The sequence below is a fragment of the Oreochromis aureus genome, linkage group 7 (genome assembly GCF_013358895.1).
Source record: "Oreochromis aureus strain Israel breed Guangdong linkage group 7, ZZ_aureus, whole genome shotgun sequence".
Classification (NCBI taxonomy): domain Eukaryota; kingdom Metazoa; phylum Chordata; class Actinopteri; order Cichliformes; family Cichlidae; genus Oreochromis; species Oreochromis aureus.
In genome coordinates, this window is record NC_052948.1 from 41288768 (window position 1) to 41312255 (window position 23488).

The following is a 23488-nucleotide window of genomic DNA, read 5'->3' on the forward strand; positions in this document are numbered from 1 at the left end:
CTCAAACGTTAGGCAACCAAGGTGATTGCGCTAGGTAACGTGTCTCCAAACAGTCCGACTGTGACTGCAGACAGATTCGCAAAGATTTGCTAGCAATTTTGGAAAAATGACAATTCGTGAACACAGAACTATTGCAAACACACTGCAGCTGATCTAAGTCAGTCTTCATTGGTTGTATTCTGGTTATTTTACTATATAAAAGCAAGCTGAGCGCCTATGATGTTTTGAATTTGAATCACTATTTGTGGTGGGAAATCTGGATTTCTGTTTCAAATGTGTGAGGTTCTAAGTGGCCTCTGAATGCAAGTAGTTCATGTGAATTTCTGTGTGTGTAGATGTGCAACAGATTTGCAGTTTTTGCTGGTAGTTAATCGCTGTTTCATCACAAACAGACCCCATTGCCAACTCAATCGCAAACTTGCAGCAGATTAATAACAGACTGGCCATCTTAACATCTTAATTGCTATCTTGGTGCACCAAAGTTGCTTTGAAGATGGCAACTAAATGCAAGTGGTCACAGACCCTGCCTCTGTCTTCAAAATAACTATTTGAGAGGCAACAAGATTGTGAAATAATTTCCGTTGTGTCACATGAACTAGAGAAAACAGTGTGGAACACCTTTCAAGTAAGTATTATCAAGCTGGATCATCACTGAATGCTGAAAAAAGATGGAGATGCTTTTTAAATTAACCTTTCGCCGTATGACATGATCTCTCCTAAACTCTGCCTGGTAAGCTTATGCTTTCTGTGTGCTGCTGAGGTTTGTGGCTGGTCTGGATTAAATCCAGTTACTCCACTGCCTGTCGAAGTGAGCCAAACCTGGCTGGACTTCAGCCGAGTGATACAAGGCCAAAGCTGTCCACAAGCTCCCACACAGAGGATTAATAGTTTCTGTGTCACCTGGAACTTGTCAAAAGGTTTTTTTTTTCTAAAGAACATTTTTTTAAATTAGGAAAATAATATATTTATCATTTCTAATTGAAGGAATGTCAGATAATTGTTTTTTCATATGTTTGCTTTGAGGTCAGCTTTCTCATACTTAGAAAAAAGTTGATTAAACATTTGTAGCACATATTTCCAGTTCAGATCTTTTTTTTTTTTGGCTTCGGCTTCAGTCTGTAAAATACAACGGTGTTACTGACCATTAAATGAAGTAGGTAAATTAATGTGTTTGAATAAACGTTTAAAAGAGATAAATGACTGTAAACGCACTTGTGTCCTTCTGGCTCCAGTCCACATTTTTGGGGTTTCGGTGGCGTTTCACAGGTGAGTGCCACACAGGACAGTTTGTGAGAGTTCTGCACAGATGTTTTGAACTGTCTCAGTGCTGTTACACACCTCATTCACAACAGGTCTGTAATGAATAGCTGCCTTGAGCATCCACTAGATTTTTTTCCCCCCAGCTAGGTGATGATTTCTTAAATACATTGCAAAGCTGCTTTTTGACCATTACGTGCCATTACTAACGTGTCACTTGCCAGGCTGTGTTCAGTTTCAGAAAACACAGCCTGACCCACCAGTAGATGCTTCTGAGTTATTTTTTCTGCGTGGCAATTTCTACATATTAGCTAAAAAGTGAAATGTTTTGTAAATGATGAATAGCTGTCATGTTGGGAATGGAGGCCAGGACCTTACACATGCTTCAAATGCCAGCAAAATGAGGAAGATGCTTTTTAAATGATCTTTTTGCTGTATTCTGCTGAGAATTCTGGTAATATACTAATTCATTCATTAATTTAAGATTAGCTACAATCTGTGTATGACGAAGGAACCAGTCATATTGTTCAAGGTACACTCAAAAAAATGAAATTGGGTGGTTGTTACATGTACAAGATTCAAACTTGTAATTTGAACTAAATAATTTCATGTTTCTATGGTGAACGTAATTAAATCATGTAGCATCTGCATGAAATTCAGCAACTTAATTTGTTCTTGTTGAGATGACATGATACAATCTAGTAAGAGTGGTTAGTTGCCTGGACTCACGAAATTCACAAGATCACATTAGATGTCAAACTGCAGGAAAATCGCTGGAGTTTTAAGAGGCAGACAACTACACCCACACCATGTGTATGCTATCACTATTTATTGTGGTTTAACCTGTCAAGGACAAAAACATACAGAAAATTCTACATAAAGCTTTGTAATCATAGCTTTCCTACTTTTGTCAAGCCTGGATTGACAGCTTGATGGCGTGATGGTTAGTGCTGTTGTCTCACAGCAAGAAGCGCCTGGGTTCATATCCATAATCTGGCTGGTTTGCAGTGTGTAATTAGAGTTGGTGATTCTAAATTATCCATGAATGTAAGTGCAAATGGTTGTTTGTCTCTATGAAATCACCAACCCCCATATTGGTTCATTAAGCAAGACTAGCAGTAATTGCCTTGATTAACAAAGTAGTTGTTCAAACAACAAGATTTCATTGAGTTTTCCTTAAGTTTTTAACTTGTGTAGAATGAATTAAAACAAATTTCACTTTACATACTTCAATAAATCACTTCAAGTCAATGTAAATATACTACGCTGATCCAACATAATCTGATTACATTAAACCACCAAATGCCAAATGTGTTGGTTTAACATGGTCAAAAATGGGTTATTGTACTTGGTTAAATCACGCGGAAAAAGGTGCCATGATTAAATTGTATTCGTCCAACAACAGATTTGTGTAGCCTTTGACTTTACACCATTAGAATCATCTTCATAGTGCTGGTTTTTAAGGTTACCACAAGCTGGAGAGTCCCAAAAAAGTTACTCTGTCCTGTCTTAGCTTATCATCAGTGTTCCACATATATCTAACGTTCACTGTCAGACTAAAATTGCTCCACAAAAACTTGCCCACATTTTCTCCTCCTTTTATAACTTTGTATTGACAAAAATTGCCATGTGGGTAGCCTTCACATGATTCAGATCTGGCACTTACTACTTTGTGTGGGCATAATTAAACACTCTAATTTAACTCTTTATAGAATTAGGGATGGTAACCATGGTGGATTAGACAGTTGTGATCACTTACACGAATATCTGACTTGAGCTGGCAAAGAGACACTGTGCTACACATGCTCCACGGCCAATCATGACCTGCAAAGGTAATCAGATAGCCTTTACCTCAGGCAGCAGCACACCACAGACATTGTCAAGCTGTCCAAAGAAGAGGCAGGAAAATTTCTGTCTTTCCTTGGGCTTTTGTAAGGTGCCTTGCATGCAGACCTGGTCTTCTTTCATTGTGAAGCAGTACACCTTATGGTGAAAGCATTTGACAGTAAATAGTGCTCCAGACACTCTGCACATGTCAGGTTAGGACACTATTTAGCTGATTTTTCTAAAAGGAATTAAGCTGCTCACACTCTAAAAAGTATTAGACTGTCAAAGTAACTACTAAACATTGCCTCTCCGTGCCTCATTTTCTTACCCAATTGGAAGGGAAAATTGATATTTTCGTGTTCTTGTCTGAGAACAGAGCTAATTGGAGGTTTGAGTGTCACACGGCCTTGCACAGTTTTCCTTCGTGAGCGGAAAAAAAAAACGGTAAAAGCAGTTTTTCCAATTCTGGAAGCCCATAGTTGTAGATTTAGATAAGATCTTTTCAGCTGAACACTCCTTTTGATAAATCGCTGCTTAGATAACTGACACATATTGGTCTGAATACAACGGCAAATGTGATGGTCTGGTGATTTGACTTGTTTCGTATCTGTAGACGAAGACAGATATGTTGTATAAGCTTATGCTGTGTGTGGTTTTTGTGAGCCGTGCATTTTTGTCTGTGTGTCGTGCTATTATGTGTGTTTGAATCATTTTTTGAAAATAGTCAAAAATGTTAAATTATTGACATTGCTGCATTCAAATACCAGGCTAAAATAACGTTTAAAAAACATGCTAAGGTGTACCTAAGCCTTTGTGAACACATACTTTTTCAGCATTTGTGGAATTTCTACTCAGAAGTTGAGGTTTTTGTCAGAGTTGGGTTTTTAGGTTTGGCTTTTGAGGTTTGAGTTTCAGGTGGTTTTGTGACTTCAGCAAAACTGTTTGGTGAGGTTTTTAACCTATGTATTTCAATACCATTGATATAACTGTAATTTTACGTTTTCTGCCCCCAAACATCGACCTCCTTGTAGAAGATAAATACCGTGTACTACCATACAGCCTAAAATACAGAGACAAACTTTTAATCCATGTCACTAAGTGTTAATGTTAGGCCTGTAAGCCTGGCCTGGCTACTGACTGCTGGCTTTGGCCCTTTTTTAGTGTTCTTTGCTAAGAGGATGATCCTAGAAAGGTTTTAACAGCCATTCTTTATAAGAGAACTTTTTCTAGCTTGCTAACAGCATGTCTCTGTGTGGATCTTAAAAATTAGATCAGACATCAACTACCTGATCATTAAATTTAGTGATAGAAAATCATCCATCCAATCAGTCCATTTTCTTCTGCTTGTCCAATAACAGGAAAGTAATGGATGGAAATATGTATTTATCTATTTTCAAAGTAATTTAGAAAGCAAAACCTACCAAACTCACTCTGATGCAAACCGTTCATGGGTGAATATTTGTTGCTTTTTATTTTAATTTTGAACTCAGTATCTTTGTTGTTGAAAAAAAAACAAGCACACTGTATTTTTTTCACATTTGCTGCTTTTATTTTGAGATTCTCTGAAGTCACACACTTTGAAACTCTTTCTGATTCTGCAATAATATAGAAAGTTTACAGACATGATGCAAATTTTGATTCCTCACCATCTAACCTTGTATGCAAACCACTCTTTGACCCTGTGTGAATCTTTCATTGGCTGCAGTTTCCCCCCCTTATCTAAAACGTGCTGAAGCCTCTTCGCTTGCTGTTTTTACAGTATATTTCATCATTTGTGTTGCTTTGACAGTTGCTATTTTGGTGTCAGCTTGCATATCAGGATGTTTATATTTGTACCATCCACAATGGTTGCAGAGGGACACTTCTCTGAAAACTGAACTCCCAACACATTTATGATGTTTGGATGTTTTTCATATTTTGTTGACTGTTCATAAGTCTGTGGTTGTGAAGCTGAGGGAAGTGGTAGTTGTCTGGACAACAACAACCATCACACTCTCTGATTTTCACCCGGTCTACCTATCTGTTTTTTTATCCGCTATTTTTTTTTTTTCTTTCCGTGGAAACGCGATTCTGTCTTTCCTCCCGCTGTTTGTCTCAAAAATATTTTTGCCCTCTGTTTATCTCCTTTACTTCCTTTGTCTCCTGGACTGATCAGCCTGACAGAACAATAAACAGATTCATTTCTCAGATGGTTTGGATGCAACGGCCTATTTTCCATTACATAGACTTATTCTGTAGGTGATTGGGAGGTGTACCATTTATACTGCTGATGGCGTTAAAGGTCGATGTTGAGTTTACTGGGATTCCAGTCTCTGTTTTTGTTTAGAATAAGAGAAGTGATGCAAGCTGACTCAAAGTGTTCACATGCATATTACTGTAAATAAGCGTGTGTGCTTGTGCATGTGCCTGGCTTCTTCAGTTTGGTTTGCCTGCGGTGATTTGGTTCTGAGTCTAGGCCAGTGGTAAATAGCACTGTGTGGGTTTTTAATTCCTGCTGTGTCTTTATTTCTTGGAGAACTTGGAGAACAATTTCTTATCCTGCTGTCTGTTGTTTTTTTTTTAACATTATTTGCCCCCATCATCATGTGGAGTGAGGAATTTGGTGTATTTCAATCCAATGTCTAAACCTTTTACGGGATTAATATATGGATTCAAAAAAGTACAAAATAATCATCTTAACAAAACAATTTAGTCAATGCTGTTGGATTAAAGGTTGGGTAATATTTCACAAAGTTCAGAAACATTTGAGCCTCCAAATTGTGAAGATCACAAATCTTTAAAATTTCGCCAAACCAGTCCTTTAGGAAATGGTATGAAATGGTTTATGACAGTTATTCAGTTGGGTCGAGTTATTTTAACCTAAGAAGCAATATCCCCTAAAGCAGTTTAAGAGTTCCACTTATAGAACATTTCCTGAAACAAAGGTCTGAAATAGGATAAAATTCCACATGCATTAAATTCAGTGCAGTGTTGTTTGAAGCAGCCTAACAGTATCAGGTGTGTCTGTACAGTCAACGACTGGCTGCCATAAGAGTTCAACATTGTGTATTATGATTTTTCACAATTAATCAGTTATAAAACTAAATTAATTTATTAAATTAAATTAAAATATAATTTTTGAAAAAGGAGTAGTTTGAGTTTTCCCTTTTCTTCTTCTTCCGTAATTTACATTTCCCATGTAAACCTTTTCACCTTCAGCCTCTTTTTTTGTCTTCATCTGTTTCCATGATTTCTTTGGACTTCTGCATCTTGACTCTTTGCAGTTTCCTGTTTTCACACGTGTGCTGAATAAAGGTTCAATTAGCTGTGTAGCATGATGTGGGATGACTTAGAACGCACGCGATTGGTCTGTGTTTACTCTGTACATACACTGATAAAGACAAAGGAAAAAGCTGGTTAAAATAACCTTACTACACAGCAAAAACTCCAGTGTTAAATTAACACTGGAGAGTGTTTATATGAGTCCACACCTCTGAGTGTTAAATATAACACTGTTGAGTGTTAAATGAACACTTTTGACAGTGTTATATTTTTAAAAGTAACCTCGTCAGTTTTGAAGATTAACAATGACTAACACTGAGCAGTGCTGATTTTCTAACACTGGAATATTTCTAACATTTTGAGTTATTTTCCAGTGTTAGAAAATCAGCACTGCTCAGTGTTAGTCATTGTTAATCTTCAAAACTGACGAGGTTACTTTTAAAAATATAACACTGTCAAAAGTGTTCATTTAACACTCAACAGTGTTATATTTAACACTCAGAGGTGTGGACTCATATAAACACTCTCCAGTGTTAATTTAACACTGGAGTTTTTGCTACAAGAGTACTTCTGCAGAATATAACAGAAACAGACGTTAAAATCTAGTAACAGATCTGAACTGCAGATTCAGTCAGTTTATCAAGCTATAGGGATACATCCACTGTGAAATTCCATGCTAATTCCAGTGTTAAACTGATATTGGCTAAGGAGAAAAACAAAATCTGTTTTCAAGTATTCAAATAAAAACAAAATATAATGTTATATGTAATACAGCATTCAAAACCCAGCCAATATCCCCAATTTTTAATTTTCACTTATTAATAATTCCTGAAATTTCAAAACTTCTACATTAACATGCAAAAACGCATTTCACTAATTTGTTTTTTTTTTAACACGAAAATGACAAACTACGTCCATTCTTTGAATCATTGTGGTTTGGCAGCGATGTAAATAGATAAGCTTTTAATAAATACTCCTCTGGGCTTGCAAGAAACCATCAAGCAATTTTGATCTATACATCGTTATCGCCACAGGCTAAGGATGAAAATGCTGCCAGCATCACCAAGGGGGCAAAGTTTGTGGAATGAGGGCACTGAGTGGGATTTTTCTGTTTCTGTACAGGTTGGAGTGCAAAAGAGCACACGGGCTAAAATGCACTTCATGCATCTGAAACTATGTTTTTTATAAACTCGACACTGAGATATTTCCAGATATTGGAAATATTGGAAAGTCTTATTCTTGTCTGTATCCTTGCTTGGCTGTTTTTTTTTTGTCCAGCTGCGATTCCCAGCTTGTGGATGGCCGGCCATTTGTCTACAATGGCATACAACACTCTGCTATTGACACAACCTGCTTCACCGAAATATTACAACTTTTTCCCAGATGAAAGAAGATAAAACAATTTATTTCCGACATGGCCGGTGGCTAATTTTTGCCTGTTTGAGTGTGGAAAATCTTGAATTAATTTACTCTTCTTTCTTTGCCTGTTTGCGTGATAACACACATACACACAATTTGAATTCTCAGATGGTCAGTGTGCGTCTGCAGTAAGTGTTCGCAGCTGTTTGGGTTTGAATCTCGGCATGAAACAGCTTGGCGGTGTTGTTCTTGACTCGTGCTGTCCTGAATTAATAGTGTTCTTTCAGTCAACAGACAGTCGTCGAGATTGATGGCTGTTTTCCTTGTGGCTCGCTGTGTTTTCAAGATCTTTGTGTTGTGTCTTGGTGGACCGATTCGCCGAGCGGCTCGCTGGTTGCTGTGTGGGCCTGTTTTGTATGTACGTGTGAGAGAAAGGAAGAGTGACAGGCAGGAAGACAGAGGCAGGAAAATTTTGCGAATAGTGGACACTCCTGTTTGGTCACTGTCAGAATGTGTGATGACAGGTGCCAGCATGTGTGTGTGGGAAAGTGTGTGTTTACAGTGCTTCTATGTTAAATAGGAAATTAGCTTTGCACAGAGAAGCCACTGTTGTTTTGTTAACGATAATAAGATGTGAAAATAAATTGGGGGGGGGGGGCTATGAATCCAATATTTGACTGTTAAAATAAAATAACTGATTATAAATATAATTTATATAAAAAGTTAGAAAAGCTGGAGTTACTGAACTTTGACATTTTGGCATTTTTACTTAGGCAGTCAATCAGGTATAAGAAGACATTACAGCAAATCAAGGGGCTGATCACAGACTAAGAATGACCCTTGTGTGCAAACGGTGTGTTGTTAGGACTCCTGTACAGCTTGTTCAGGGTATAGCGAAGCAGTATAGCTGGATAGAGCACGGGGGTTTGAGAAGTTGACATTTCAATCACCACAACCCCCACGATCTGCGCACACGCACACACACACACACACACACACACACACGCACACACACACACACACACACACACACACACACACACACACACACGCACACACACACACAATGCGCGTGCAGAAACCTCGAGCCGTTTGGTTTGAGGCTGATTCCCTCTGACAGCCTAAATATTTGGCTGCGTCGGGCACCAAGGTAAATGCACCCCGCAAGAATGTTTTTACAGGGCGAGAGAAAGGGAGAGAGAGACAGAAGGGAAGCGAGGAGGGCGAGAGATAGGTTTTGGACAGAGATAAATAGAGAAAGAGAGAGAACGCACAGAGAGGAAGAGAAGGAGAAGTGTAGTCACGGTTTCATATGAATGTGGTCTGAGTGCTGGCCACTGGTTTCTCTGTAGTCAGTGTGATGTACATGGAACATGTGCTCATTTTTTTATGTGCTGAAGTCTGGAAGCATAACTCTACTCCAAATAATTAATCAATAAGAAATTGTATCGACACACTATAAGTTTACACTTTACCACCCCAAGAGATCTATGAGGAAACAAAACATGCACATTAACTTATTCATTTAAAACATTTTAAAAAAGCAGACAAAACAAACAAATATTACTTTACTGATAACAGCTATTAGTAAAATACTTGCTCATCTTGGTTTTTATAAACACACTTGTGAAGTAAAAATTGCATACTGGTGATTTTAGTATTTTAGTGATTTAAAATGCAACTGTTGGCTTAGCCTGGCTATTAAAGGAGTTGTTCATGTCACCGTTAACTCACAAGGATCATAAGGATTAGGAAATATAAATGGTATATGAGGACACTTCTTTCCCCTAAAGAGAGAGAGAAAGTCTTTGGTCATTATTATTTTCAAAGCTTTGGGCCTGGGGACTTCAATGCTTGGATTCTTTTGCTCTTTTTTCCTTTCTCCTCTTTCTTTCCTGTACAGGAAATCCTTGCCCAATATTTTCCTTCTTTTGTTGTATTGGAAAATTAATAAATCTCTCTTCAAAGGTCTGCTCCGAGTTCTGCAGAGGGGGCAGTAATCCATGATGATGAAGCATTTAAGCACACACACACATATAGGCACAGACACATACATGTACATATAAACACACTAAGACGAGAGCTAATCTTGTACAGGTGTATACACACTTACATACACGAAAACATAGACACTGAGCGAGGAGGTCATTAGTGACCCGAGGAATGTAAGGGTCAAATCTTAAAAAGACCTGATAGAGGGGATGTATAGGATCAAAGGAGAGAGGGATGGAAAAAGAGGGAGTGAGGGAGTATGCGGGATCAAAGAGGAAAGTAAGGGAGGTATGAAACGATGGGAGGATAAATGTGTGAGCGAGAGATGTGTAGGCAAGTCGGAGGAAATGTGCTCAGGGGAGTTGGAAGCAGGGAATAGAGGAGAGAGGACTGAAAGAAAGAAGAAACAATATGGATAAGTCAAACTGACAGGTGTGCGTATCTGTGTTTAAATGGTGGGTTTTCAGCAAGAAAGTGAAAAGGTTGCGCTGTGGTGAAAGATTTATGTGTGTGCAGTGGGTTTCTGTGCGGTGGGAGTGTCAGTGAATGTCTGCTGAATAAAACACTTTATTCCCACTTTTGCAGCCGCAATAACCATTAAACAGACATTTCTTTACAAACATAAAGACAAAAATCCTAAAACTGGCAGTATTTTCACTTTTTTTTAACCACAGTCTTATAGAAAAAGAAACTTGTTATGTTTTCTTTCACTTTTCAGCTTGTACTTATGGTTTAAACCACCTTTTTAGTTTATTTAGGTTTTCTCTTTATTTTCATGCATCTTTTCATGGCTCAAACACAATATTGGATATTTATTTGACCGGAAAGCAGCAGAAAAATACAAAAGAAACACGTTTTGTTGATTTTTATTGATTGCTTTTGTTTCTCAAGCGGACTGTTAAATGTTACATTGAAACGTGAAAGTTTGTTTTTCATGGTTTTATACTTTGTTCTCTTCCCTTATGATAATATTAAGTTGAATATTTGGATGGTTAGTGTTTTGAGACAGCGGGGGAAGTTCCAGCACGTGCAAGTGGACAAATTGAGACTTTCAGTTTAAAATACACAAAGAGACTTCTTTGAAAGAGAAAACAATCACTTTTAAATCTCTCACATTTTTATTAATCATCTTAGATATTAGAAGTTCAACCTGTTTTGTCTGCAAACTCAGACAAAACAGAGGTTACTTCGTGAACCCCATCACAATGAAATCACAGGGCGCTGGTGTTTAAATGTTAACTACCTGAGGACTGCAGAAGCTCTCCGAATCACTGTTTTGTGAAGTCCTAGCAGTGCTGCTGTGCTCCTGATGGGTCTTGTTTTAGGGCTGACTGCTCTGATAACATCACTCATAAGTAATTCAGAAACCCTGTCTCTGCCTACTTCTGTCTACATTCGTCTTCGTCTATACTCTCGTCCTGAGGTTTCATTGATAACATCAGTAGTGAAAGTCTTTTCACTACTTTTCTTTTTCTCTCCCTTTTTTCTTTGTTTTCTTCTCTATTATTGGTCTGAACCTTTTTCTTACTGTTTCTGGTATAAATCATACTCAGTGCCTGTTTCTGTCTCTTTATGTGCGTGTATGATAAAGAGAAAAGGAGACTTGTATTACTGTGATAGCATCACAGAGTAAGTAGGAAACCGAGGAGCTGTTGGGAGTCTTCATTTGTACTTGGGAGATTGCCTGGAAGATCTCTCTGTCTCACTCTCTCTCTCTTTCTGTGTGTGTGCGCGCGCATCTGTCTGAGGACATGGTTTGTCAGCAGTGTGGATAGCCTACTTTATAAAACACGTGTTACACCATATGCTTTTTCTGCTCACTTAGGCACGCAAAAACAGAATATTTGGAAAAATCACAAAAAACCACAAAGATGCTTGCACGCACCAGCACACATGCTCATCTTTAGTGTCTCATTAAAGCCGAGCTGAAAATTAAACTAGTCAAACACTCACTAAATCTCAGTGCCAGCTCTTACAATCAGAATAGCATAAATTAGCTGGAGGCTTTACCATAAAAGGAATATATCTTGGTGTTTACATGTTGGTCACATTACGCCAGATTCATATTATGACATGACCTCTCGTATAGTTTACATAGTCTATATATTTATATACAGACCAAATGTGTTGATGACATTGTTGGCGAGATTAAAGACGTAAAGTCATCTTATCTTTGCTTGTTATGGTTATGGTGATTATGACGGCAACATTAAGGCTGAAATATACTGAACATAAAGTAACATGAAGCAGACCAGTGTTGAACGCTGCTGGCTGTTGTGCCGTTGTCTTTCCCTGGATACAAAAGAGGTCCTTCTCTAAACTGTGACACGATTCCTATTCCTATATTATTCCTGTGTTATGGAATTAATTGTGCTGACTTATTTATGGTGCCATCACATTAGTACTGAGTAGGTTTGTCGCCAGAACTGAGAGTTTCGATACCTTTTGACACCAAACCGAAAAAACACTGATACTCCAATACTAATTGATAAAGAAAAAGTACAGATCATATCGCATTAGATACTCATTTGCAGCAGTATTGATATCAACAGTGCTGTCTTCACTTCCACCAGCTGACACTCTGCTTTACGCAGCCCCACTGTAAGCTGACAGGCTCACAGCCCCTCCCCTCACTAGCAGCTGAACACATGAAAAGTAGGGCATCAACTTGGTGATGCTTATTAAAAGACCGACAGCCCACTCTCTATCAACAGTTGTCATACATGTTAGCCTGGACACATGTTACCTGATTAATTACAGAGCTGCCACGTGCTATCATTAAAATAGGGTCTAGCGGTTGTGGCTAACAATAAAATGCTAATGCTAATTTTGGACTTAGGGACATTTTATATCTGCAGTGCGGTGAACTGATGTCAAATCTGCTGTCACTGGCCGCCATTTCTTGGTTGTGCACTTATCAAGTTTTGTAACCTGCTTGAAGACATGACTGTGTTTTTTTGGTTTTTGTTGTTTTTTGCTGTTTTAGTGGTATATCAGTAGAAAAGCTCAAAGATTCACAGGTTATACAAAGGGAGATGTTGGAAAAGTTTGAAAAGAGGATACTTTGTGGACAAAACTGGAAAAAACAGTTTTTTGCTTCTGGTTTTGACCTCTTTTCCTCCTATATCAGTGCGCATGTAGTTGTCTGATCAGGAAAATAATGTAGTGGCTACCTTTGCTGCCATAACAGAGAGCATAAATGAATGAGGCTGTGAAGCCACCAACCTGGTGGGTATACTGGGACCTTTAGAGAGCAAACGTTATCAGTCCTGCACATCTGTGACGTTAATGGACAATGTTAGTTTGTCAAGATAGCAAAATTATTTGTGTCTAAAAAGTATTGCGTATCTTTTAAAGTTCTACTTTGCAGGAAAGGTTCTGGTAGCTCATTGCCCAGACAAATGATTCAGTAGATATTTCTATACCAGGAACTTTTCATTTAATTGTTTATCCATTATTTAACTACTTTGGTGTAGCATGAATGACAAGGGGTCTTTATTAATGGAAAAAAGCTGTAAAACGTATGAAAATATACTGAAAAGTTCAAAATCAAAAAAGCCTTCCAGTGGAACGGACTGGCATCTTTGCTGGTCCGATTCTGGCCCCCGGGCCTTATGTTTGACACCTCTGCTTTAGAGAAAATCAACATTTGGCTCTGGTACATGTTCCTCCACGTCATTTAAAGCATCTCTCCACTTGCAACCAAATGACAATTTTTACTAAATAGTTGAGGAGATGCAACACCTTAACAATACTCTACAAAACTCAAAACCTTAAACTAAGACTCCAAACTCCAGAGCGAGAGCAGCAAGAGTTTTTTTAACCGGACCGCTGAACACTCCAAATCTCCACATGTGGGAATCTGACCGTGATGATGTTTGCTCTAGATGCACACACCCACCCCACTCCATCTCCACAAGAGGGGAGATTTCCATGACAAAGGACAATTATTGACTTTCATTGGCTCCGCTTGCTTTGATATCAGCAAGGGGTGTGTCTGTGTGTCTGTCTGTGTGTGCAGGAGGGGGGCGGGTTAGGGGACAGCAGAAGAAACAGGGGGACCTGATGAAAGGAGCCGAGTGGGGAAAAAGCACCCGCTGACCCGCAATGGAGTAGGAGAAGAGGACGATTACAGCAGAAAGAAAGGAATGATTTGTTAAGGTTTTCTTTCTTTCAGTCCTCCACTCTACTTCTTTTTTCTCTTTCCTCACTTTCTTGTTAGTGTTTTCTTTCTGTCTGTCTTATTCCTTCCCCACTTTTTTTTTTTTAACTTTAAGCTGCCTATATATGACTGATCCTCCCCCTCACCCACACCTCCGCTCCCTCCTCCTCCTACTTCTCCCTTCACTACCATAATTTAAGGGGCTGAAAGGCATGGCGAGCACAGAAAGAGGAGAAGGGAGAGCAGTGAAAAAGGGGAGACCCTGCAGATGAGGGCCTTCCTTCACGGAGATGGCACAGATGTGAGGGTGTTTTTGTGAAATGAGTCGGGGAGGGGCGGCGATAGGCTAATTTGCGTGGCATAAAGACGGGGGTCCTTTTCATATGCAGAGCTCCACTTTGATGCGCGGCCGATGAAAGCTGGAGGGAGCACAGAGGAGAGGAGAAGAGAGGGTGACGGAGGGGTTCTTTGTCCCCCTGACAAGAAGGCATCTGCTCCACGCTGCTCTCCTCTCCTGCTCTCTTCAGCTATAAGGAGGCTCCCACAAAGGGGAAGCCGAGGGGGAAAAGTGTCATCGGAGCACCTTAGAAAGCAGAACATAAAAAGCAAAAACATAACAAAAAAATAGCCGCTCGGGTCCGCCTTGCATACAGATACGCATATCGTTACAGAATTCAAGAGCTGAGGCTTCACACACAAACTGGTGAACAGTGAATTGCAAAAACATGCTGACATACTGTGGACAAATTTACATAGTTCCGCTGCTAACCAAAAACGTATTCATTTTGACTCATTGTTCCTTTTGAGAAGCAAATAAACTATACAAAACTTTCTTCTGTCATTGGGATTGAGATCAATGGCTTCCAGGGTGAAAGGTGTGCGTTTGTGTGCGTGCGTCTGTGTGTGTGTGGTGAGAGATCAGAGGGAGACCATGCACTGAGGTGACTGGCGGTGCTTTCTGTACGAGCCCCTGTCTCAAGTCTGATGTGTAGACTGTACAGCTTTCCGAGCATGTGCGTGCGCTGATGTGTAATTGTGTATATCTATATTTGCATGTGCATGTGTGCATATGTCTTTCATCTCACCAGGGCTCTCTAACCAAACACTGGCTGATTTCATGCTCACACAAAAGCTGAATCTGTGCTGCAAAGCTGAAAGGGGTCCAGGCCGAAAAAAGTGTCCTTTTTAAAGTGGTTAATTCAATAGGACACGTAAATCAGAATTTTATGCCCAGTCTTGCCTAAAATTTAACATGTTTGCTGTTTGCTGACTGTGTCTGTCGGTCAGACTAGTGTAGCTCAACAACTTTTAAATAGAATCTTATAAAGAGTGTACATAAAATAGTTTTCAGATAATGGATCATTTTAACTCTAAACCAGGCTGGACTCTAAAAGGCTAGGCATGCTGCACTATGTTGAAATTGATAGCTCCTCTCCATTTCCCCACTGTGGCAGTTACCACTACATATCATCACAGCAAAAATCTTCCTTATGTGGATTCCTTGCTTCTCAAGATTTTCCGCTCTAGGTGAGCTATCCTCTCACCTTTTGTCAGACATTTGGTTTTTTTAGCAGCAGAGCTCCTCTCTCTTACGGATAATTGACATTGTCTTGCATTGACAGCCACATGTGCTGTCGTTTCTCTTGATCCTCTTTCTTTGTTTTTGTTTTTTTGTGTTGCATTGCTCAACAGCTGATCTGGGAATATCTTTAACTCTCAATTTGATTGTCTCTTTGTTTGGCAGGCCTTGAAATAAAACCTCAGAGTCACAGAATGAAGCCTCCTGAATACAACTGTCATCAGTAAATGGTTCCCAACTATAGGATTCTTCAGCTGCATGGCAGTTTTAGCAGTGGCATACTCTACAGCCAATAACTGTTCAAAGATATTGATTTGGCTTGTAGTTGAGAGGGCGCTGTTTATTGCTGGTATTCCAGTAATTACACCGGAACGTACCAATGGTCACATGTATGTGTGAGGTTGCTGACTCGCTGCTTGTTTGATTGTTAGAAGTTATATTTTACACATATAATTGACATTAATTTGCTTGATCTTCATATTTTTGAGCCCAGAAAAACCTCTGGGTCTTAGAGCGAGGTAGAAATAAATCTTTCATTAATTGGTTATCCCTGTCTTATTTTAGGTGATCTTTGCCCTGAACCAGACTTTATTACAACAGGAGTCTTTAAGGGCAGGAAGCCTACAGGTCCCATATACTACTGAAGACCTCATCAGGCACTACAACTGTGGAGATCTCAACTCCATTATCTTCAATCATGACACATCACAGGTCAGATCATCCACAATCTTATCTTATCTTATCTTATCTTATCTTATCTTATGTAACTTTCAGTCTGTCTAATAAGCTTAGATTCATTTTGACCCCTTGATCTTAGGTTTGTCCAACTGGCACAACCCTTAACCTTTTACTTTCACCCCTAACCTACTGACCCACCTCACCTTCTTCTTCCCCCACCCCACACACCCCCAGCGCACACACACACACGCACAGATGCACTTTCTCCATAATTAGCTACTTCTGTTCTTTCTCTGCCACCATTGCTATATGTTTCTCCTGCCAATCTCATGAGATCTTTGTCAGTCCAAAGGCTTTTAAGTCAATTGTACCATCAGTCATGTAAAGAAAATAAATAAATAAAAACCCTTGAATGATATGTCTTAAGAATTTCAGATTTTTTATGGATTCAACCTTAGTCAAAGGTTTGCAAATAACTTTAAAAAAACATCATGTCTTCTGTGTTTTACTTTCATGGCCAACTACCTCGGGAACTATAGGTCCCTAACTTCAATAATGTGACACTGCCACCCAATGAGCAGGCCACTGCCCAGGAAATAGACAGCTACTTCCGACAGGAACTCATCTACAAGAGAAATGAAAGGATGGGCAAGAGGGTCAAGGCACTGCTTGAGGAACACCCAGACAAGAGCTTCTTTTTTGCTTTTGGAGCAGGTTGGTGTTCTCTAATTAATACAAAATACACACAGAAAAAAATGAACAGTGAACTCTGTGATCAGTGTTTAGAGCAGTGGTCCCCAATCCCAGTCCACGAGGGCCGGTGTCCCTGCAGGTTTTAGATCTCACCCTGGGTCAACACACCTGAATCACATGATTAGTTCATTACCAGGCCTCTGGAGAACTTCAAGACATGTTGAGAAGGTAATTTATCCATTTAAATCAGCTGTGATGGATCAAGGACACATCTAAATCCTGCAGGGACACCGGCCCTCGTGGACTGGGATTGGGGACCCCTGGTTTAGAGTATCAGCTTTATAATATGCAGTGTGGGTTGTTGGTTTTACTAGTGTGTTGTTAGATACGGTAAATGCCGCTATATACGTATAATATACCAAATCCACTAGTTCTTCCCCATGGATACTTCTTTGTGTCTGTGTATTTGTAAAGTGGTAATGAGATCTTTCCATCAGTCCAGACCAAAACTTCTGGACACAAATATACTTAAATACCTTCAAAATGACTGAATGAGTGAATGGTCTGTATGTGTGTGTGTGTGTGTGTGTGTGTGCGCATGGCTGGGCCTGAGGCTTGCCAAGCCTTGACCCGTGTGGGACATGGTCCCGCTCCCGGCTGGATGCTTCTGCCTGTCTTTGGGATGTGGGTGCTTGTTGGTTCAGGGGTGCTTGGCTGGATGTTCCAGTGTGGTCATTGGCTTGCTCCCTTGGTGGCTCGGTAATAATAATTACTTTTATCCATTTAATATAATGACTTCAATTCCAGTTTTGTTTGAAGAGCACTCCTACAAAGGAGATTAGAGACTTCTTAGTCAGAGCAGCTTAGCAAACTCAGGTAGAGAAAACAAAGACATCTTAACCTCCTAAGACCCGAACTCTTTCATGGCATGCATTTTTAATTGCTCTTTGCTATTTGGACTGATTGGGACCTGATGAATGTAAAAACAAAGAATTATGTGATTTTTTTTATTTTTTTACCTGATTTTTGTTTCTGAGAAAAATGAGATCCACATATGAGGACATGCACTTTAAATTTCAATAGAACAGTGGCAGTATAATGTCCTCATAAGTGGATATCAGGCACTTGTAGAACAAAATTTAGTATTTTGGTCTAGACAACTCAAAATGTGATGTCCACATATGTGGACGCCCAGTCCTAAGGAGATTAAGGAAGAGGGAACAGAAAGCTGAATTTAGCTTTTCCCAGAACTGAAAGGGCAGAGTCCAGAAACACACACATATATATACTTACATATAAGTGGCAATTCATGTCACTTACTGTTGTCTTTAAATTAAAAAAAACAAATTTTTTTGGATGTTATTGCATTGGATTTATGGAAACTGGTGCTGCTAATCAGCCCTATGAATGAATAACTCACTGACTGATAGATGATGGTCTTTATCAACTTTGAGTCCAAATAGTTTAGTTTAAAGGAGATGTTCTGTAAACCATAATTTTATCAATGCAGGGTTAACCAGAAGCAGACTTGTGGTGTGTTTGAGTCATTTAGAAATGTCAGCATAATACTTTGAATTCTTTTAACACTACATAGCAACCTCATAAGTATCACCCATCTAATAAAAGAATCCAATGAAAACAGGGAGGGTGATAAGAACAGAAATCAAGCATACTTCTATGTATGTGTGTGTTCACTGTGCATTATGTGTGTGTATAAGTCCATCAGCCAGACTTTTTTTATTCTGTTTTGAAAATGGACAACCAATTCATTCATTCATTTTCTCAATCCTTTGAATTTGTCTTTGTTTTAAATCACTGATTGATCTATTGATTATATTTTGGACAGTTTTCTAATGTAATTTCCAAGACTCAGCTTATTTTTGTAAATAAAGCATTTACAGATTAATTAATAACACATCTATAAACTATTTATTAGCCATCTATAAGGGGAGTCTTATTGAAAAGTGGTACCATTACATTCTGAATTTGGCATGTCATAAAGTTTCAGTTAATTTCATACAGTTACAGAGCTGTATAAGAAGAGTGGACCAAATTGTATTCATTTCTTAATCCCATTTTGTTGTTTTGTTTTGTGTTTTTTTGCTTTTAAGTAATGTTACTGTGTAAACTTTTGGGGGGTCATTTTTGAGTAGAACAGCAGTGAGCTTTGAGCAAAAAGAGAGAGGCTTTCACAGACTATTGGTCTGCTGCAGGAAACAGATGAGGAAAAGCAGATGAACACGCTCACACACACACACACACACACACACACACACACACACACACACACACACACACACACACACACACACACACACACACACACAAAACCCACTCCCAGCGCCTAACAAGGAGTACATTTCAGAGCTTTCCCCTAAGGAGGTGCCTTTACAAGGGCTTGGTCTCTGAAGGTGTGTGCCTCTGTGTGTACTTTTGTATGTATGGGTGTGTGCTTATATGTGTGTTCGCTGTGCATGTGTGTGTCTGCATGTGAGCTGGTGAGTGAAAGTGATATGGCCAATCAGCCCAGAAGCATTGGTCTTAGACATATGGAGGGCAGGTTAGGTCGATGTGTACAAGGAATGGGATGTGGCACACGATGATCCACACACACACACACACACACACACACACACACACACACACACACACACACACACACACACACAGAACACACATATTACGCAGGCCCCAACCAGCAGCTTTACCCAAAACTGATCTGGGTAAAATGTGTCCTTAATTATCCCGGGAGGGGTCAGAGGACAAGCACACTCCCACACCCACACCCGCACACCCCAACGCACTCACACCGGCTACAATGGAGCCCATTATGTCAGGGTACTTAGTTTCCCTGTTACTATCAGCTGTGAGATCTGTCTTGTCACTGACCATATCATGTCCCTCTGATTCGTTAAAGGATGTTTAAACAGATTAAAGGTTTTTATGTTCCACATTTTCAGACAAACAAGACTCGCAGCGTGATGCATTTCAGCAACTACAATTTGGGAAAGAAGTGATTTCTTCCCATTTAGTTATCATGCTGATAGCTTTAGGTAAGCTATGATTATGAATAAGGTTAACTTTAGATTAAATTTGATTCACAGGAATTAGAGTTGTGCTTTTTGAAACAGCAGTAACATATTTGAAATATTTCTTTTCCCGAGTAATGATCCCATTCGAGTGCAGAGGTCGGCCTGCAGATTCCTGACTGACCTATGTGGAAAATTGTTGAGGGTTTTCATTTTTGCTTTCAGTAAGCTTTATTGCCACAACAACTTAAGTACACTGGAAATAAAATAATGACCTAAAATAACTAGTTCAGCATTAACATTCTAATATAGTACAAAGTTAGCTGTGGTGAGGAAATATGGCTGTTTTTTTATTTTTAATTTTTATTTACACAATCAACACAGTTTGTCTGTTTGTCTGTCAGCAAGACAATTCACTCACTGGCCACTTTGTTAGGTATACTTCATTAGGTCTGAAGGGCACTTCTACAAAGGAGATTAGAAGCGTTGTAGTCAGAGCACCTTAACAAGTTCAGATAGAGAAAGCAAAGACAATTTTTAAGTAAGAGGAGACAGAAGTCCCAGAAAAGCTGAATTTTTTTTCTAGAACTGATGGGTAGTACATGGCACAAACTGAGTCTAATCAGCCAGTCACATGACACAAACTCAGCGCTTTTAGGCAGATATGTGCATATAGACATGCTGAAGTTTAAACTGAGCCTCAGAATGGGGAAAAAGGTAATTTAAGTGATTTTGAATGTGGCATCGTTGTTGGTGCCAGACGGGCTGGTCTGACCATTTCAAAAAAACTGCTGATCTGCTGGAATGTTCTCACACAACCATCTCAAGGTTTTCCAGAAAATTGTCTTAAAAAGAGAAAATAGCGAGCAACAGTTCTCTGGACAAAAATGCCTTGTTGATGCCAGATGCCAGAGAAGAATGCTATGAATGCTTCAAGTTGATAGCAAGGCAACATTACTTTAAATAATTACTTTATTATAACCAAGGTATGCATAAGAGAACCTCTAAATGCACGTATTTAATGCAGATTGGCTACAGCAGCAGAACATCACACCGGGTGCCTCTCCTGTTCGCTAAGAACAAGAAACTGAGGCTACACTTCACACGAGCTCACCAAAATTAGACGATGGAAGACTGAAAAAAATTGTTGAGGAGTCTCAATCTCTGCCACAACATTCAGAAGGTAGTGTTTCCAAACCAGAGGGCTACCTGAGTATTGTTCCTGACCATGTCTATCCTTTTATGAACACAACACAAAATGCATGAATGCATTCTGTGAATTCATGAATGCACAGCCAACCAATCTGCAGCATGTGATGCTATCATGGCAACATGAGTCTTTGAGGAATGTTTCCAGCACCTTGTTGAATCTATGCCATGGAGAATTAAGGTGGTTTCTGGAGGAAAAAGGGGATTAATTCCAGGATTAGCAATGCATAACTATCAAACTGGCTGGTGAAAAAGCCAAACTAGGAGAAGCATAGTCAAAGGAACCCGTAAAAGTTTTGTGCAGATATGTATCCCTTCTGTCATAATAGAACAATCGTGCACTGGATTTGACTGACAGTTGTTATCTCTGACTGTGTGAGCCATATTATCTGAGTATTTTGGTGTTTTTACATTGTGCGGGAAAAAAAATCCATGAATGGACAGTAGTCACACACTAGAGTAAAATGCTTTCCCACCTTTAATGACTTCCCATGTTCTTTGAGAAAACAGGAACACATACACACTGATTTTTACACCAAGAAAGAATTGCTTTGTTACACGTGGGCGGAAAACGAGGCCCTGCCAAAGTCTTTTACTTGAACTGAGCTGTAGGGGCTAAACTGACTGGTCAACTGAGAAATTGTTATTTAATTTCTTGTCATCATTTTCACACTCATGTTCAAATTCACCAGAATGTGGCCTGTGATTGGTTTGCATCCCAGCTTTCACTGTTAGATAAACTTAGTTTTTTCAGCAGTCTGGTCAGAATAGTGGTCAGGAAGGCAGCAGTCAAACAAACAGTAGCGGTCGCTGGTCAGTACCTCACACTACACTTTAAGGCCCAATGGAGCAGACACATACACACACTCTCGCCCTTCACTGGCTGTGTCTCACTTTACTCCCACCTCACACTTTGTTGTCTAGAGGCCTTTTTTCTTTTCCTTGTGCAAACTGCCTGTTAATGCAAGTTCACAGAGTACTGTGGATAAAGATTTGAAGAGAGATGCAGCGATAAGAGCCAGTTATAACAGAGTCGCATTCATGGTGCACAGACCTCTGTGACCACCCAGTAGTTCTGGTTGTTATGAGAAAATTTAAGGTAGAAAAACATTTCATACACCTGCAGCACAAAGTACCCTGTGTCATGCTTAGTGCCCCATCTTTCTGCTAAAGCATAAAAACCAGGGTTATTAGAGTAACAGAGACATTGCCCCAGTCTTTCCTGTCATCCTCATACAAAAAGATGTCAATAAAAAGGTTTTGACTATAGTGGGATTTGAGCCAGCTTTCAGTGATTTGCCTTTTTAAATTTTTTTTAAATTTTTTAACAACATAACTCATAATGGTGTACATATAATATTTGCCAGTTCTTTAGCCCTAGAAGAGCAGTGATTTTAGACTAACCGCGATAGGATTCAATATATCGTGCCCTTGTCTTGACCATAATGGTAAAACTATAAAGGTTTTTCCGGTTTTACTTTGCGTAGCTAAACAGCTATCCTGTCACAACTTTGTTCTTTACTGTACTGTAAGTAAATACCTCCTAGAAATTTGTCTTTTCCCCTCACTTGTTTGTCTGAAATACCACGCCCATCACTCAACGTGAATGATGATGTTGAAAACGTGCCATATGTTCAGACAGACATATGGAAGTGGTTATTGCGCCGCTCCATAGGTACAGTAACCCAATCCATGTATACAATCTGAACCCTTGTTCCCTTTATAATCTCTGCCATACCCTGGCACTCTTGACTTTAATAAAATGGTGTGTTTACATATCGCTAAAGGCCGAGAGCGACGTTCTGCCTGCTCTCAGATTTTTTTCTTTTTCCAGGCTGAACTTGAATACATCCATGTTTCAGCCTGAAGCTCCTTAGCACGCCATGATTCTCCTGAAAATCTGCTCCAAAACCACAAATTTAAATATTTGCGGCAGTGTAATTGCCAGTGTGGTTGACAGGCTCTAACGGTTACTGTACTTTGAAATGTTTGACTCTTTTCACAGACAATTAAGGTTTGACTTTGGATCTTTTGCTATTTAGCTTGGTACAGCCTTGCTAAAGCGAATACCCCTTGGTTAGTGAGCTGTTTAGTACTGTGGGTACGGCTGTAATAAATGGATGTTTTGGCTCATGAGCTGCAACTCATGACAGAAGTTGACATGAACTCATAACTCACACAAAGCACCTTGACAAGTCAGTGTATGGGTTGCTCTTGGTACTGGAGTCCCTTAATGAACTGTGCTGAGTCCTCTAGTTTCAACATAAGCAGAGGGTACTAACATAGCCACATTTATAATGCATTTGTTTGCCAAACTATTTAAAAGCAACTTAAATAATAAGAAAATATCTGGCATATTCCAATTGGAGCCCTCTTGAGCCAATGGACATAACAGTGAATCTAAATCCCACTACCATTTTAAGATGGTAGTGTGACACTAAC

The 23488-nt window shown here is 39.4% G+C and overlaps 1 protein-coding gene across 1 annotated transcript in view; it reads left to right on the top strand.

Moving 5' to 3' along the window:
* The window catches only part of trabd2a (TraB domain containing 2A), a 60237-nt gene that overhangs the window by 11999 nt on the left and 24750 nt on the right, over positions 1–23488 (top strand). The window contains exons 3-4 of the mRNA XM_039615802.1: positions 16002–16148; positions 16655–16829. Coding sequence (XP_039471736.1) covers positions 16002–16148; positions 16655–16829 — 322 coding nt within the window. The remainder of the gene's footprint in view (positions 1–16001; positions 16149–16654; positions 16830–23488) is intronic.